The following is a 19,606-nucleotide window of genomic DNA, read 5'->3' as shown; positions in this document are numbered from 1 at the left end:
AATAATCAATACGTCCATCAATCCAATTTGCTTTATATATTCTGCCAAATCTACTTTTTATAGTGTTATTAAATCTATCATAAGGTATCCATTCTAATGTTTCTTCTGTATTTTTATGAGCTGATAGCTGAGTATCTTGAATAAATTTATCAATATTATCATTGCAACTAGTCCAGGTTACAAAATTTTGTTGATAATGTATTGCATTACATGCATTATTACATTTATTACATTTTTTATTATTTAAAACCATCATATAATTTTTTGTTATTGGATTTTGAGTTATTCCAAAAGATATATTTATCTACAAATATAAATAATATATTAGCATACAGTACATATAAATTTCAAAATTTTCATATATAATGGATTAAATATACCTCATTCTTAAATTCTAAGTCAATATTTTCTGAACTATTTAATATTTTTAGAAATACATCAGTATTGCTATTTCTTTTCCAATTTTGATTTTTGTCATCCCATTCATAAATATATCCATCAATCCAATTAGCTCTATAAGTTTCACTAAATCCTCTTTTTATAGCGTTATTAAATCTATCATAAGGTATCCATTCTAATGCTTCTTTAAATACTTCATAATTATCATGAACTGATAACTGAGTTTCTTGAATAAATTTATCAATATTATCATTGCCACTAGTCCAGGTTACAAAATTTTGTTGAAAATGTATTGCATTACATGTATAATTACATTTTTTACATTCTTTATTATTTAAAACCATCATATAATTATTTGTTTTCGGATTTTGAGTTATTCCATAAGATCCGTTAATCTACAAGTATAATAATATATATTAGTAAAATTAAGAATTTCAAATTTTCATTAAGTATTAAATTAATTATACCTCATTCATAAATTCTAACAGAATATTTTTTGGATTACTTAATATTTTTAGAATCACAGCAGTATTGCTATCTCTTTTCCAATTTTGTTTATCATCATCCCATCTATAAATACATCCATCAATCCAATTTGCTCTATAAGTTTCACCAAATCTGCTTTTTGAAGTGTTATTAAATTTATTATAAGGTACCCATTCTAATGCCTTTCCATATACTCCATAGTTAACATGAGCTGATAGTTGAGTATCTTGAATAAATTTATCAATATTATTATTACCACTAGTCCAGTCTATAAAATTTTGTTGAAAGTGAATTGCATTACATGTATAATTACATTCTTTACATTTACTACCATTCAAAACCATCATATAATTATTTGTTTTTGGGTTTTGAGTTATTCCACAAAATCCATTAATCTATAAGTATAATAATATATATTAGTAAAATTAAGAATTCCAAATTTTTATTAAGTAATAAATTAATTATACCTCATTCATAAACTCTAACGTAATATTTTTTGGATCATTTAATATTTCAAGTATCACAATCATATTTCCATTTCTTTTCCAATTTTGATTTTTGTCATCCCAATAATCAATACGTCCATCAATCCAATTTGCTTTATATATTCCGCCAAATCTACTTTTTATAGTGTTATTAAATCTATCATAAGGTATCCATTCTAATGTTTCTTCTGTATTTTTATGAGCTGATAGCTGAGTATCTTGAATAAATTTATCAATATTATCATTACTACTAGTCCAATTTCCAAAATTTTGTTGAAAATAAATTGTACTACATGTATAATAACATTTTTTACATTTATCATTCAAAACCATCATATAATTATTTGTTTTCGGGTCTTGAGTTATTCCATAAGATCCATTAATCTACAAGTATAACAATATATTAGTAAAATTAAGAATTTCAAATTTTCATTAAGTAATAAATTAATTATACCTCATTCATAAACTCTAACGTAATATTTTTTGGATCATTTAATATTTTAAGTATCACAATCATATTTCTATTTCTTTTCCAACTTTGATTTTTGTCATCCCAATAATCAATACGTCCATCAATCCAATTTGCTTTATATATTCCGCCAAATCTACTTTTTATAGTGTTATTAAATCTATCATAAGGTATCCATTCTAATGTTTCTTCTGTATTTTTATGAGCTGATAGCTGAGTATCTTGAATAAATTTATCAATATTATCATTACTACTAGTCCAGGTTACAAAATTTTGTTGAAAATGTATTGCATTACACGTATAATTACATTTTTTACATTTACCATTCAAAACCATCATATAATTATTTGTTTTCGGGTCTTGAGTTATTCCATAAGATCCATTAATCTACAAGTATAATAATATATATTAGTAAAATTAAGAATTTCAAATTTTCATTAAGTAATAAATTAATTATACCTCATTCATAAATTCTAATTGAATGTTTTTTATATTACTAAATATTTTTAGAATTACAGCAGTATTTCTTTCTCTTTTCCAATTTTGTTTATCATCATCCCATCTATAAATACATCCATCAATCCAATTTGCTCTATAAGTTTCACCAAATCTGCTTTTTGTAGTGTTATTAAATCTGTTATAAGGTATCCACTCTAATGCTACTTCTGCATTTTTATGAGCTGATAGCTGAGTATCTTGAATAAATTTATCAACATTATCATTACCACTAGTCCAGCTGTTAAAATTTTGTTGAAAATGTATTGCATTACATGCATTATCACATTTTTTACATTTTTTATCATTTAAAACCATCATATAATTTTTTGTTTCGGGATTTTGAGTTATTCCAAAAGATAAATTGATCTGCAAATATAGATAATACATTAGCATACATGCAAAATTTCAAAATTTTCATAAATAATGGATTAAATGTACCTCATTCTTAAATTCTAAGTTAATATTTTCTGAATTATTTAATATTTTTAGAATTACAATAGTATTGCTATTTCTTTTCCAATTTTGATTTTCATCATCCCATTCATAAATATATCCATCAATCCAATTTGCTGTATCTTGTATTCCTACTTTTGTGACAAATTTAATATCATATAATCTATCATAAGGTATCCATTCTAATGCTTCTTTAAATACTTCATAATTATCATGAACTGATAACTGAGTTTCTTGAATAAATTTATCAATATTATCATTGCCACTAGTCCAGGTTACAAAATTTTGTTGAAAATGTATTGCGTTACATGCATTATTACATTTTTTACATTTTTTATCATTTAAAACCATCATATAATTTTTTGTTTTTGGATTTTGAGTTATTCCAAAAGATAAATTGATCTGCAAATATAATAATACATTAGCATACATGCAAAATTTCAAAATTTTCATTAATAATGGATTAAATGTACCTCGTTCTTAAATTCTAAGTTAATATTTTCTGAACTACTTAATATTTTTAGAATTACAATAGTATTTCTATTTCTTTTCCAATTTTGATTTTCATCATCCCATTCATAAATATATCCATCAATCCAATTTGCTATATGTATTCCTACTTTTGTGATATATTTAATATCATATAATCTATCATAAGGTATCCATTCTAATGCTTCTTTAAATACTTCATAATTATCATGAACTGATAACTGAGTTTCTTGAATAAATTTATCAATATTATCATTGCCACTAGTCCAGGTTACAAATTTTTGTTGAAAATGTATTGCATTACATACTTTATAATTACATTTTTTACATTCTTTATTATTTAAAACCATCATATAATTATTTGTTTTCGGGTCTTTAGTTATTCCATAAGATTCATTAATCTACAAGTATAATAATATATATTAGTAAAATTAAGAATTTCAAATTTTCATTAAGTAATAAATTAATTATACCTCATTCATAAATTCTAATTGAATGTTTTTTATATTACTTAATATTTTTAGAATTACAGCAGTATTTCTTTCTCTTTTCCAATTTTGTTTATCATCATCCCATCTATAAATACATCCATCAATCCAATTATTTGCTCTATAAGTTTCACCAAATCTGCTTTTTGTAGTGTTATTAAATCTATTATAAGGTATCCACTCTAATGCTACTTCTGCATTTTTATGAGCTGATAGCTGAGTATCTTGAATAAATTTATCAACATTATCATTACCACTAGTCCAGCTGTTAAAATTTTGTTGAAAATGTATTGCCTTACATGCATTATTACATTTTTTACATTTTTTATCATTTAAAACCATCATATAATTTTTTGTTTCGGGATTTTGAGTTATTCCAAAAGATAAATTGATCTGCAAATATGGATAATACATTAGCATACATGTAAAATTTCAAAATTTTCATAAATAATGGATTAAATGTACCTCATTCATAAATTCTAATAGAATATTTTTTGGATTACTTAATATTTTTAGAATCACAGCAGTATTGCTATCTCTATTCCAATTTTGATTGTCATCATCCCAATAATAAATACATCCATCAATCCAATTTGCTCTATAAGTTTCACCAAATCCTCCTTTTATAGCGTTATTAAATCTATCATAAGGTATCCATTCTAATGCTGATTTTGCACTATTATGAGCTGATAACTGAGTATCTTGAATAAATTTATCAATATCATCATTACCACTAGTCCAATTTTCAAATTTTTGTTGAAAACGTATTACATTACATGTATAATTACATTTTTCACATATTTTATTTAATACGTTAATATGTGAAGGGTTAATTAAATTTTTGATACCTTTGATAAAAGATCCCATTAAGTTTTTTGTATTACGAATGAATTCAGATTAAAAAAGCGACTGAAAAAAAAAAATTAACCTAGAAATATAAGAACAATACTTATGTATAATTGTTTATTGTACAAAAACAATGTTGTACATACTGCATGCCGGGTTGGACAGATCAGCTTAGTGCTAACAATGATCAATGATCAGCTCGTTGCTGACAAATGTCATCCGGCACTGATAAAGATCAGCACCGAGCAATTGACAGATTCGGATTTCGGAGTCGATCTTTTTTTTGTGTGACAAAATTATTAAAGTTTAGTGTAATTAAAAAAATTTTAATTTGATAATTTGATAGAATTTCTTTGGGAAATTTTTTTAATAGGAAGATTTTTTTTTTTTCGATAAAAAATTTCGTTAGAGTTCGCTAGAGAATTTTTTTAATTATTGATAGGGAAATTTCTTTTAATAAGGAGTTTTTTTTTTTTTTGATAGAGTATTTTGTTAAAGAATTTTTAATAAGGAGTTTTTTTTTTGATAATGAATTTCTTAAGAATTTTTTTTATAGAAAATTCATTTGGGAATTTTTTAATGGGTTGGATTTTTTTTTCGATTGAAGAAAAATTTTTTAGCAGGGGAGGTTTTTTTTTTGATAAAAACTTTCATTAAAGAATTATTATTTAATAGGAGGAAGCTTTTCTTTATAAAGAATTACTTTTGAGAATTTTCTTTAATAGGTGAAAATATTTTTGGTAGTGAATTTCGTTAGAGGAATTTTTTTTAATAGGTTTGTTTTTGATAGAGGATCCTCATTAAAGAATTTTTTTTTTAATAGGGAGATAAATAATTTTGTTGAGAATTTTTTTTTTTTAATAAAAAAGCTTTTTTTTTTGATAGATAATTTCGTTAGTAAATTTTCTAACAGGTGAGATTATTTTTTTTTTTGATAAAGCATTTCGGTAAAGGATTATTTTTTTAATAGGAGGGAAATTTTTTTTGATATAGAAATTTTATTGATGATTTTTTTTAATGGATAAGAATCTTTTTTGATTTTTTTTTTTGATAGGGAAAATGTGTTTTTTGATGGAAGATTTTCATTAGAAATTTTTTCTTTAATAAGAAGATTTTATTTGATTAAGAATTTCATTTGAGAATTTTTCTTTATTAGGCCGGGCAAAAAAAAAAATTTAGATTCTCGTGACCCGGCCGAGTCAGTTTTTCGAAAAATGGAAATTTTTTTTTTATAGTAAAAAATTTTTATCACGTGATTTTAAGTTTTTGGCCAATGTGCGTAAAAAAATTTTACATATGAAAAAATTTTTACATATATAAAAAAATGCCGGCCGGCCGGGTCATTTTTAAAATTTTATGTCACGAGAATCTAAAAAATTTTTCTGCCCGGCCTAATAGAGGAGTTTTTTTCAGTTTGATAATTTTGTTGGTTGAAAAGTTTTTTTATAGGTAAATCTTTTTTTGATGAAGAATTTCATTTTAGAAGTCATTTAATAGAAAATTTTATTGAAAATAATTGTTTTTTAATAAGGGTATTGAGAATTATAGCTTGAAGTTTTTTTTTTTAATAAAGAATTTCGTTAGAAATCTTTTTTTTTTTTTTTCATAAAAAATTTATTGGAATATTTATTGGAAAATTTTTTGTTAAATTTTACAGTTATTTTTTTTTAATAAATATTATAAAAATAAATGGTTGTTAACAGTATAAATTTAAAAAATTTGTCTAATTTACTATTTTATTCAGATTATATCATGATTTTTCTTAATTTTATCTAATGCTTTAATATCTTTTTTAATTTTATTCTTAGTATATGGTTTCAGATTTTTTAATTTTTAATCAGGAACATTTTTTTTTATATTTGTAGTATATATGATTTCGGTGCAAATTTATGTCAACCATTAGTAATTTGATATATACCCGATTTTCGTTCTTTAAATAACGCTTTTATGTGAACCCATTCAACACCAATATATTTCAATACATAATATTTTATCACATAATTTTTTACTTTTATTTGACGCCACGCCAGATTCCAGAACCTTTGCAATTGACCCATGGATCACAAAAAATCTAAAATGTATCGTTATTTGAAATACTGTAAAGTAGGATTAATATAAATTTATTCGGAGGCTCAACGCTTAGTTTTTTTTCACATTTATTAGCAAGCAACTACAGCGATGTTTTTGAGCTGAAAAATTAAAGAAAATATTTCACGCTGAATTCAGCTCTGCATAAAAGTATTGTTACTTTATACCACCTGGTCCTGGAAAAACGCATGGATCAAACGTCAATTTTAAAGAATCGGATATATTAGATTAATATTTTTCTTATTCTCTATGTAAGTATAGTTATAACAAAAAACCGATGAACTATAATTAAAACTTGCGGAATGAAAAATGTTTTCATGTTTATAATTTCTACAATTTTTTTATTTTCGTTTAAATATATGATGATTACTGCAATATATGATTTTTTATAATTTTCAACAAATATTATTCATTTTTTAAAACAAATAAAAATACTATATAGCCACCTATTGTTGTTAAAAATAATTCAACAAAGCATGTTAAATTTATTTGATAAAAATTATTTAAATCAAATTAATTAAAAACTGAAGTTATTGAAAAAGATCTAAATAGTGTGAACCCTAGTGATATAAACTTTTCAACCACAACATAATTTGTTCGTTTTTTTCTCTGTTTTAAATCAAAAATATATAACGGTTAAAGCATAATATACAATTATTAAAATTTGTTATTATCAAATAAATTACATAAACTGATACGTTAACTGCATATTGAGTAAAAAAATCTACTTCGAAGTCAATTTTCTTCACAACTAATAACATAATTAATTTAAGCATAGTAATAATATCATTTAAGCGGTTTCAGCAGGAGTCCTTATCCAGTTGTTTAAGCGGCCTTTCAATGAATTAATTATATTAAGCTCAAAGTCGAGCTTAACCAGTCTGTCATTTAAAAAGTATTTTACCATACATACATCATTCACGAAGCATAAATAAATTTTTAGGTTACTGGAAACTGAATAATTTTGTAAATAGTTTAACATTGTTCAATTACAAACTGATTTTATTTATGTAAAAAAAAACATTACATATATTACTCTATAAGGCCATATTAACCAACAGTTCTTTAATATTCATCATATTAAATGAACAATCAAATTAACCAGTGTTGAACAAAGTCTAAATATATTTATATTTTAATAATATATTCTAGATATTTAATTTTTTTAATTATACGATATAGATATAAATAAATAGATATAAGATTAATAGTCGTTAAATATTCTTCCCCTTTCAACTAATAATATTAATAAAATTGGTAACTATTTCAACTAAATTCATTTATTTATTCTAACTTTGATTAAATCAATGATTGCGCAATCTAGACATTCAGTAAAAGAATTAAGTAATCGAGATGTATAAATAGCCTGTGAATGAGTGGTTGATTGATTATTTTCAATAGATATTTCTAATTCCTTAAATTGTTCACCCTTTCCTGCAATAAAATTATTACGAAATGATGAGATTAATTCGTCTATTTCAGTAGCACTTGGTCTATTCATTGGATTTGAATCCCAACATTTTTTCATTAGATCAATATAACATTTTGGTACTTCTGACTCATTGATTTCAGGTCTAATTTCCTTATGTACTATATCAAATGCTAAAAGTTTATCATGAGAACGATTGGCAAAAGGTTGTTTCCCTGTTGCTACAAAATACATAATCATACCAAAGCTATATATATCTGCTGCTTGAGTATAAGACTTTCCTCTTAATACTTCAGGAGCTACATAAGGCATAACTCCATAAATTTTTGTTTCATCCATGTTATTAACTTCTCCGCATAATCCCATATCTGAAATAGATGTTATGTCATAATTACTAAAATTACTGGTCATTAATAATATATTTCCTGTATGAAAATCACGATGTACCAATCCTTTTTGATGAATTTCTTTAAGACCATTAATAATATTTTGTAGTATATTAAGTTTACGAAACCAATGGAAATTTCCATAATTTTTATTTACCCAATTATAAAAGTTTCCACCTTCTGCATATTCAAGAACCATAATATAATCTTTTGTATTAGGATCTTGAGATATTCCATATGTTCGAAGTATATAACGACTATAAGTATCTGTTGAATATTTTTTGATCTATTAAGCATGAAAAAAAAATTAGTCTATTAAATAAAGAATTTAAAACAAATTCAATAATATGAAATTAGCATGCCTCATTAAGAAATTCATTAGTTAGATTTTGTGAATTATTCAAATATTTTAAAGCGACTTTTATGCATGGTTCTCTTATATACTTCATTCCATCAAAATCATAAGATAATGGACCAATTTTCCATATTGCTGAATATATTACAGAAAAACCACCCTTGTCTATTTTTTTAATACTATCAAATTCACTGTATGGTATCCACTCAAATACCATAGTTCCCGGATTGTGAGTTTTTATTTGCATTTCTTGAATTAAATCATCAATTTTTTTATTTCCACTTAAGGTAATAAATTTTTCTATATGACAAAATTTGCACCATTTGTATGTAATACGGTATTTTTTACCACATATTGTACAACGTTCATTTTGAAAAACCACAATATAGTCCTTCGTATCTGGATTTTGTGATATGCCATATATTTGAAGAACATTAATTTTATATTTATCAAATTTATTTATTGTTTTTAGAATCTATTAAAGCAAACAAAATGTTATTATTGTATAATATATATTTATTATAGAGAAATTTCATACCTTATTGAGAAACTCATATTGTGAATTGTCTAAAAATTTTAAAATAACCGTTTCATTTGAAATTCTTTTATATTCCTTTTTATCAACATCATAATACAATGGTCCATCCTTCCACTTTGCTAAACATATTGTAGAAAAATCATCTCTTCTGACTTCTTCGATCCCTTCAAACTGATTATATGATATCAATTCAACTACTATATCATCATAATTATTGACCTTTAATTGCATTTCTTGAATGAAATTATCAACTTCTTCATTTCCACTAATCTGGTTTGTAAAGTTTTCCCTTAAATTATTAATTTGACATGCTTTACACCATTTAGACTGTATATCTGTAAGTATATTATCACATATTTCACAGCATTCATAGCTTTTATTTTGAACTATAATATAGTCATCTGTATCCGGATTTTGGGATATCCCATATATTTTAAGTATTTTAAGGCCGCAATTAACCTTTATCGAATATAGTTCGGCCTATTAAATATAATTTAATAAATTATTAGTATATATAATGTATTAATAATATTAGATTTAAGAAAATTCCATACTTTATATAGAAATTCATCAATCATATTTTGTGAGTTGTAGAAGCATTTTAGAGTAAATACTTCATTTAAATTTCGCTCATATCTTGCTGTATATCTATTATATTTTAATGGGCCATCTTTCCATTTTGCTAAATATACTGTAGAAAAATCCTGTTTTCCTAATTCTTTAACATCAATAAACTGATTGTATGGTATCCATTCAAGTATTATATCACCACAATCATTAATTTTCAATTGCATTTCTTGAATAAAGTCATCAACTTTTTTGTTTCCACTGGTCCAGTTTGTAAAATTTTCAAAATTTTCTTTTAAAAAATTTATTTGACATGATTTACACCACAAATTTCTATAGTGATTTAAATATTCACCACAGTATTTACAATGCATATTTTGAAAAACCATTATATAATATTTTGTATCTGGATTTTGAGATATTCCGTATATTTTAGGTTCATTACTACCAGAGTTGTTTGCCAGATATAGCTCAGCCTATTAAAAAAAAGTTAATATTATATAAAATAAATTTATAGAAAGTTTTATACAGTACCTCATATAGGAATTTATCTTCATTTTGTATATTGCAAAAATATTTTAAAATAATTTCTACATTTAATTGTCCATTTTTCCATTTTGCTGCAGAAAATTCATATTTTCTCAGTTCTTTAACATCAATAAACTGATTGTATGGTATCCATTCAAGTGAATTAACTACCTTTAATTTCTTGTTTTGATTTGTAAAGTTTTTTCTTGAAGAACATAAATTGCACCATTTATTCATTATATTCGTATATACTTTATAACATTTTTTGCAGTATCCATCTTGAAAAATAATAATATAATTTTTTGTGTCTGGATTTTGAGATATTCCATATGTTTTAAGTTTTCTATTACCATAGCCTTTTATATTAGCATTTTTTCTGGCCTATTAAAATAAAAAAAAACTGTAATCAAATAAAATAGTTTTAGGTAAAGTTTATAGAAACCGAAATAACTTACCTCAGATAACAATTCATCTATATATTGTGTATTGTAATAGTACTTGAAAACAATCTCTTGATTTGGATTCCTTTTATATTTTCTTTTATATTTATTATAAATTATTGGACCATCTTTCCATTTTGCCGAGTATAATATATTAGACTCATTTACTATTTTTTTAATATCAATAAACTGATTGTATGGTATCCATTCAAATATTATATCAGACACACTATCAATTTTCGATTGCATTTCTTGAATATAACGATCAATTTCATTATTTCCACTAGTCCATTTTGAATTATTTAAATTATTTAAACTACATATTTTACACCAACCAGATAAAACAGATCTTACACAATTTACACATATACTTCTATCACCTTTAACAACCAAAATGTAGTTTTTTGTATCCATACTTTTGGATATTCCATATATTTTAAGATCATAATTACTATATACCTCATTTAGAAATTTATCTATATCTTGCGTGTTGTAGTAGCACTTTAATATAATTTCTTTATTTAAATCTCTTTCGTATTTATTCGTACTTATATAATTTAATGGACCATCTTTCCATGTTGCTGAATATGATGCAGCAGAATCATTTACTCCTATTCTTTCAACATTACTGAATTGAATGTATGGTATCCATTCAAATACTATATCATTATAGTTCTCAATTTTTAATTGCATCTCTTGAATGAAATTATCAATCTTTTCATTTTCGCTGGTCCAATTTACAAAATTTTCTTTTAAATAATTTATTTGACATGATTTACACCACTTCTTTATATAAAATTTACCACATTTTATACATACTTTTTCACGGCATTCAATTTGAAGAACCATAATATAATCTTTTGTATCTGGATTTTGAGATATTCCATAAATTTTAAAAAATTTATTAATTATATATTCCTTAAGCTATTAAATCAAGAAACGTTAGTATTATTAATACTAATAAAAAAAAATATTCAATTTATATATAGAAAATTTCATACCTTATATATACATTCATTAATTTTAATCTCATCTTGTGAGTTACTAATTAAATACTTAAAAGCAACTCTTTTATTTGAATCTCTTATATATCTCTTTTCATTCCAATTATAATATAATGGTCCATCCTTCCATATTATTGAATATTTCGTACCAGAAATATCATGTTGGTTTATTTCATTAAACTGACTGTATGGTATCCATTCAAACACTGTATCCCATGAATGATTAATCTTTAATTGAATATCTTGAATGAAATTATCAATCTTTTTATTCCCACTTGTCCAGTTTATAAAATTTTCCCTTAAATAATTTATTTGACATGATTTACACCATTTATGTTGTTTATTATTATCTTGGTTATTTGTACTTATTTTATCACAATTTTCACAATGTTTATTAAAATAAATAATTTTATTAGGATAATCCATCGTGAATAATTTAATAAATTTCAGGAGAGAGAGTTCAATATAGAAAGAACCCAAATGAATATTTTGTTGATCCTTGTTTATATAAACATCACCTGCTGACCTTGTGTAAGGCCGTATGTTACCTCTGGCGTAATGGGGATCTGTATTACACCATTACACAGCGTGACAGCGATGATTAGCTTATTACTTATTACAGTATTAGCGAAATTCGGCAAGTGTGAAAGGGTTTATGTCTATAGTTGCCGCCGAAATTATTATTACGGTTAAGGCACGTGCCGTAATCACCGTAATTAAAAACCGTAAACCGTAATTGCTGTAATGCCGTAATGCCGTAGTGTAATATCAGATATGCCGTAAATAAATAAGACTAAACTTAATTTCATTTATTTATTTTATGTGAAGCAGGTAGGGAAACTAAACTTAATTTCAGCCGTTCGTAAAACTTTTTTTCGCGTTATATCACGTGATTACACAAATTTCCAAAAAATGAAATTTTGTCAAAGAAATGGGTTACACATGGTTACACAGGATTCTAAAAAGGAGATATTTTTGCCGATCATTTGGTATTATTCGAGTCACGTGATCACTATTAATTACGGCATTTTATTACGGTTACGGCATTATTTACGACATATGCCGTAATTCCGTAATGCTGTAATTAGGGAATTCCGACGGCACCTATATTTATGTCACTCAAAACATTAAACTGTACATTTTAAAAGTTTAAAGATATGAAATTTTGATTAAGTTAATACAAAAAACTTAGCTAAATTTACAGTAGCTTTAATTCTATAGAAGTACAGTATTTATGAAAAAAAAAACTCTCGATCGTCAATCCCTCGGCTAAAATTTTTGGGAAGGAAAAATATTTTAACAACGAAAAAAATGGAAATTAATAAAAACGACTTTTATAATAAATTTTTAGAAGATACAAGGTCGTATTTAACATTAAACTTACTTCCTTATAAAAATGTAATGTGTTAAATTCGGTTTATATTTGTGTTTATGTGTAAAAAACGTCTGACAAAGCACCATTTTAGTCCGATTTATGTCTTATTATAAAAAAAAAAATTTAAACAAAATGGTGCTCTTTTTTAGGCATCTATTACACATGAGTACAAATATAAAACAAATTTAACCCATTTCGTTTTTTATAGGAGATGAAAAAGGTCTAATGGAGAAATCAATATGAAAATAACAGGAAATTATCCAAAAATAGCATTAGAACTTTTTCATATAAAACGAATCATAAAAAAATAATAGGATAACAAAATTATCAACTGGGGGCATAATATGGGCTGTAATATTATGTAATATAACAAATAAATATAAATAAAAATTTTTTTATGCGAAAAAAAATTACTTTTTCTAAATTAAATAATTATGGTAAAATGCGTAAAAGATACCTTTTTAGTTTCTTTTATTTTATAACGTTTCACAACAATTTTATTTATAAATAGTATTTAATTATCGTTTAAATTTGAAGATCAGATGATCGGTATAATCGCGCAAATTTATTTTCCCATTGTATTTGACGCGAAAAGTATTTGACGCGAAAAAACACGTATTTGTTTTAAAAAAAATGTCAGACAAGAATAAAAAACGTAAATATTCAAATAATATCTCATTAACTCAACAATCTAAAAAAATTAATAATGGCTCAGCAGGCTCAAATAACAATCAAGAAGAACCACAAGAACCACAGTGGGTTGACCTTGGGCCTAATAAAAAAAGTTGGGTATGGAAGCATTTTGGTATTAAAACTGATGGACGCGCTTATTGCCGATATAAGGTATTAAGAGGTGGTATAGAGGAAGAATGTAACTATAGCTGTATGTATAATACCCAAACTAGCACTCAACAACAACATTTAAATTCTGTTCATAAAGAGTTTGAAAAGGAAAAAAATGTAAGACAAGCATTATAGTAAATGTTATTTTGTTATATGCTAAATTAATATTTTTACAAATTAAACAATATATTGCTTTTTATTCTATAGCAGCAATTAAAGATTAATGATCCAAAATTAAAAAAAATTATTCCACATAATAAATCTAAACAACAAGAATTGAGAAATGCTGTAGCTGACTGGCTAGTAACAGATTCTCAACCTTTTAATTCAGTAAACGGAAAAGGATTTTTACGTATGATTAATAAGTTTGACCCTGCATTTCAGCCACCATGCTACGTAACGATCAAAAAAGATATTGGTTGTGGTTATCAAGCTGTATTTCAGGCTATAAAGGAAATGATCATTCAAACATGTGAAACAGCAGCTATAACTACCGATCTTTGGACTTCTCATGCGAAATCTGGTTACATTGGGATTACATGTCATTGGCTTTCAGATAAAATGGAGTTGTATGATATATTACTATGCGTTGAGCCAATTGAATATCCACACTCTGGTGATAATATTCGTCAAACTATTATTAAAAAACTTCAATTACTTGGGCTGGAAAGTAAAGTTAAAGTAGCAGTCACTGATAATAGTAGTAATATGATTAAAACTATACGTGAATGGGATGGTATAGATCGTGTACCATGCTCTGCGAATACTCTGCAGCTTTGTGTTATGAGAGGGTTAGAAAAAGTTAAAATATATACTCAGCAATTCAAGAAATTAGTGCAATTTTTTAATTTTCCAAAGCAAAATCAACGGTTAGAGGAAGCACAGAATGAATTAGCATCTGGAAATAATGCAGAGATAACAAATAATTCAAGCTCACCACTACAGCAAAGTTCTTTAAAGATTTTGCGAACTATCAATGATGTCAAAACTCGATGGGGATCATCTTTGACTTCCTGGAAAAGATTGCAGAAATTGAAAGATCCTATTAAGCGGGTCATTTTAAACTTATGTTTAGAAAATGATAATGAATCTCAAAAAGATTACAAACAATTAAAAAAGTTATATCTTTCAGACTATGAATGGAAACTTTTAGATGAGCTCATTAAAATTTTTGAACCAATTGAAGAAGCAACAGAATGGCTAGGTGGCCAAAAATATTGTACACTTTCTTTAATATACCCATCAATCTATACATTAAATTATGATTATATACCAGAAGATGATGAGGAAAATATTGAAAATGTGGAAAATGTGGAAAATATTGAAAGTGGTGAAAGTGATGAAAGTGGTGAGTAATAATAGCTTGAATGGTTAAGTAATATTAGATTGAGTTGTTGTGAATTATTTCTTGAATAGGCGATAATATTTCTGATATATTATATATTTTTAACTTATTTTTAGATTATGATAATGTTACTATCATTGAGGGTTCTGAAGATGAATGTGAATCTGAGAAAAAGGAAGCAGATAAGCATAATTCATATTCGACTTTACCTAAAATTGACACTATTATTAATTCAATTAAAAAGTCAATTTATGATGCACTATTTTATTATTTTGATTCACCACCTAAATTTGCTTTACTTGCAAGCCTTTTGGATTCAAGATTTAAAAAAATGCGTGGATGGCCTGAAGAAGTAAGGGAAGCTGCAATATCTTTATTGAAAGAGGAATATCAATTATTGAAAAATCAAGCTGCTGCTACGCCTCAAAAAACAAATATGAAGCATAATTATCAAATTGGTGGATTTAAGTCACGTTTATTTGGGTTAGATGAGGATGAGGTGGATGAAAGTGATGATGAACTAAATTGCTACTTGGATAATATTAGAACTCCTCAAGCTTCTTCCGAAACAGATCCATTCCAGTGGTGGATTGATAATAAACAAAAGTTCCCAACTTTATTTGAAATAGCTAGAAAATATTTAGGTGTTCCAGCTACATCAGTACCAAGCGAACGGCTTTTTAGTGATGCTAGAAATCAAATTACCACTGATCGAAATCATTTAAAACCAGAATCTGTTAACGAATTATTGTTTGTAAAACGAAATAGTGAATATTTTAATCCTTTTGTATAAATTCATAGAATTAGTGTCAATAGTTTGAAAGTTTAGCGTTGAAATAAATGAATAATCATCGATTGTCCTACAAAAAATCAATTGCACGTGATCAATTATGGTCATGTGTTTGTATATCATTCTTCAATTTAAATACGATTATGAAGTATGTATCCTACATGTATGGGTAAAGAAAAACCTTATCGCCAATATATGGGGATGACTTCGAATATCTTGAAAAATTAGATAACCTTACTTTTGGAATATATCATGCAATACCATCATATTTCCTGTAAAAAAAGTCGATCCATTTTTAATATTCCATCTTTTTTCCGTAAAAGGCTCATATTTCCGGAATTAATAACCTTATATCACGGAATTTATTGAATTACTTACATTTTCCGTGAATGGATCCGTGAAAGACTCATTTTTACCGAGTTTTTACAAAAATTACGGATAAAATTTTTTATAGAGATGCATTAACAAGTAATAGTTTCTCTCTAACAGACTTACGCTTTGGTCATCAAGTAGTTTATAAAAGACCGGTTGTTTTTTTTGTATACGACTTCTCCAATATTATAAACTTCAGGACTCCAGTTCATAATATAACCGCACCTCTTCGTCTAGGCCACCTTCAAGTTCACCATGTTCAAGTAAATAACGGACATTATCATTGTAGGATAAACGTGGCTTATTATAACCAATAGGTGTTTAATCTGTTTATAAATTCCGGTCTCCCAGTATAATAGTATCAGTAAAGCGCTTGCCCAAAAAATTGGGTTATATATTAGTATATTACTTTTACCACTATGTTTACAGTTTTTGTATGTGATACTAGTGGTAGTATTTCTTGTGGAAGCAAAAGGTAAGCAGTGTTAGAGACAAAGCGATCAAGCGAAAAAAAATTTAGCAACCAATTATTTAATGCCGGCCAGAATTAATAAATCTTTACTGTATAATAAAATGAATCAGAAAACCTTAGTGATTGGCTAAATTTTTGTTTATAGTACAATTTCTCGAATCTGTATATCATTTCCCGAAGTCAGTTTTCTGAATATCCATTTCTCGAACTGGATCATTTCCCGAAACATAAATTTTCCAAATACTAATGCTATTTCCGAATCCTGAATTCTCGGATGGCCGGAAAACCGCCGGATCACATGAAATATCCAATTTCTCGAATTTTATCAAATTTATCTACCGTGAGTGGATATTTTACAGTAAGACTTATCGAAACTACTGATTTTATAGTATTCCATTCTGCGCATTCTGCGCAATATTATTATCAAATGAATTATTTTTTATGCTGAATATTTGGATATTGGATTCGAGATATTGAATTCATAATTCGGGCGTTCGGAAAATTAACTTGGGAAGAGTATATTCAGGAAAAAGTCATCCAGGAAAATGTTCGACAAGGTAAATTTTTTAACGTCTATTCTTTGATTGAGTTTCACATTTTTAAATGTTTTTTTATTTGTATAGTACTTTTTTTACAACTTTAATAGGTTTAAAAAAAGAATATAGAATAATAATGACAAGCGTATAGATATCACAAAAATACAAAATGTACTATGGTTCTTACAAAAAGTGGAGATTTTCATTATCGAATAGATAAAATTATGTGGTAAATAAATTTCAAATTTACGCGCAAAATGTGGGATTGCCGATCCTATTGGATTTCATTCCATAGTAAATCAATACAAACTGAAAACTCATATCGTGAAATGGATAAACGGTAAATTAAATTCATATTTTATTTTACGGTAGGTTGTAATCTTAATTTATCCATTCTTAGAACTTTATTTTGTTATACGGTAATGAAACAATAACAAATCACTCATGATCATTTAAATTTTTTGTTTGTTCTCACAGGGAGAAGTATGTTATTATAGAAGATCTATTTTACGTAAACAAAATTTTTCCAAGAAAACACTCCACCCAGCCTGCAGATGTACCCGTGAGCAATAATTATTTAAAATTAAAATTAATATTGTTAATTAAAATTTGTAAAATTGTATTTGAATAATAATAACACAAGAGTAAAAAATCAGGACAAACACCTGGTATGGCGTGGCTCTATTCAGGGGTTGTTCCGGTATTGGTGATTAAAAATCTGCCTATTGAATAAAAAAGATAAAATATATGTATTATGATATCTCAAGTGAAAAATTAATAAATTAATCTATTAACGAAAAAAGATGTTAACGTCGGTCAGGATATTAATATAAAAAAGATTATATTTAAAATTTTATTTTTTGAAAATTCTTACAGCCATTCTTTTTATTTTTTTTTTATTTTTTACGTTTTTTGGAAGGAAAAAATTTTAGTATTGGAATTCTATTTCTTTGATATTATTATTGATTAATTAATTAATTATTATATAGAGCATGTGGTTAATTCTTGATAGTATTTGATAAGAAGTATCACGTTACGACAGCCCAACCTTGCGTAACATTTACGATGGCGTAAAATTACGCTGGAATATCGGATATAATTTATTGTACATGAATGGCGTGGTAACTGGTAAAGTCCGTTACTAATGAAGTTAGGTAGTACGTAATTAATTTGTACGACCTTAGACCCTTAGATGGTTAAATAAAATTTCAATCTTGAAATTATTAAAAGAATGTATCGTATTTTTTGAATATGGAAATTTTCACACAATAAATCCTTAAATAAATAAATCACGCCATTTTGCGTTTTTTTATATATTATATACAATATTAATAGGTATTTAATTAAACTATGCATCTGTTCATTTGATTAAAAACCTGCATTCTAATAAGTGTAAAGTTTATATGGCGTAAACCCTAAAAAAATGTTGGATGAAACTAGGATTAATTTATGGGATTATTTAATAAGGTTAGGAATTTGGTCCTCTAATACCAAGTATTCTTTTTAGAAAAGATGATAATTGTTACACATTAATATGTACCCAGAAAAATATTTATCGGGGTACCAATTATGTGATTTGTAGAAATGATCGACAGTAATGCTGGCCAGGGCATAACCGATGATTTAAGCCAGTATCTGACGCCTAAAAATCACCTGAGCGATCTGACGCCCAACGGCATAAAATGGAAACACAAACTAAAAAAAACCATGCGAGCCAATACATAACACATACTTTTTTTTTCTGTGATTTGATTCGAGGTAACAAAATGCAAAATTAATATATGTGAGAGGTAAAAGGGATCTTTTAGTCGAAATAATAGAAAAATTATGAATTAAAAATTAGATGTTTTCATTATGTGAGTCGGATTGGGGAATAACCGAAACCTTAAATTCATTTAAAATACTTGAAAAATAACAATTACGTT

The 19,606-nt window shown here is 26.0% G+C and overlaps 1 protein-coding gene across 1 annotated transcript; it reads right to left on the bottom strand.

The window, feature by feature from the left end:
• Positions 1–7,977: 7,977 nt before the first annotated feature.
• Positions 7,978–11,358, bottom strand: OCT59_016993 (uncharacterized protein; the record flags this gene model as incomplete). The annotated part of the gene is made up of 9 exons (XM_066146061.1): positions 7,978–8,802; positions 8,879–9,006; positions 9,220–9,346; positions 9,410–9,438; positions 9,727–9,889; positions 9,964–10,452; positions 10,511–10,671; positions 10,855–10,885; positions 10,960–11,358. 9 exons carry the CDS (start codon positions 11,356–11,358, stop codon positions 7,978–7,980), a joined length of 2,352 nt encoding a protein of 783 aa, XP_066003788.1.
• Between the last annotated feature and the right edge of the window lie 8,248 nt (positions 11,359–19,606).

Source organism: Rhizophagus irregularis, chromosome 25 (assembly GCF_026210795.1).
Source record: "Rhizophagus irregularis chromosome 25, complete sequence".
NCBI lineage: Eukaryota > Fungi > Glomeromycota > Glomeromycetes > Glomerales > Glomeraceae > Rhizophagus > Rhizophagus irregularis.
This window is presented reverse-complemented; position numbering and strand designations above follow the sequence as displayed.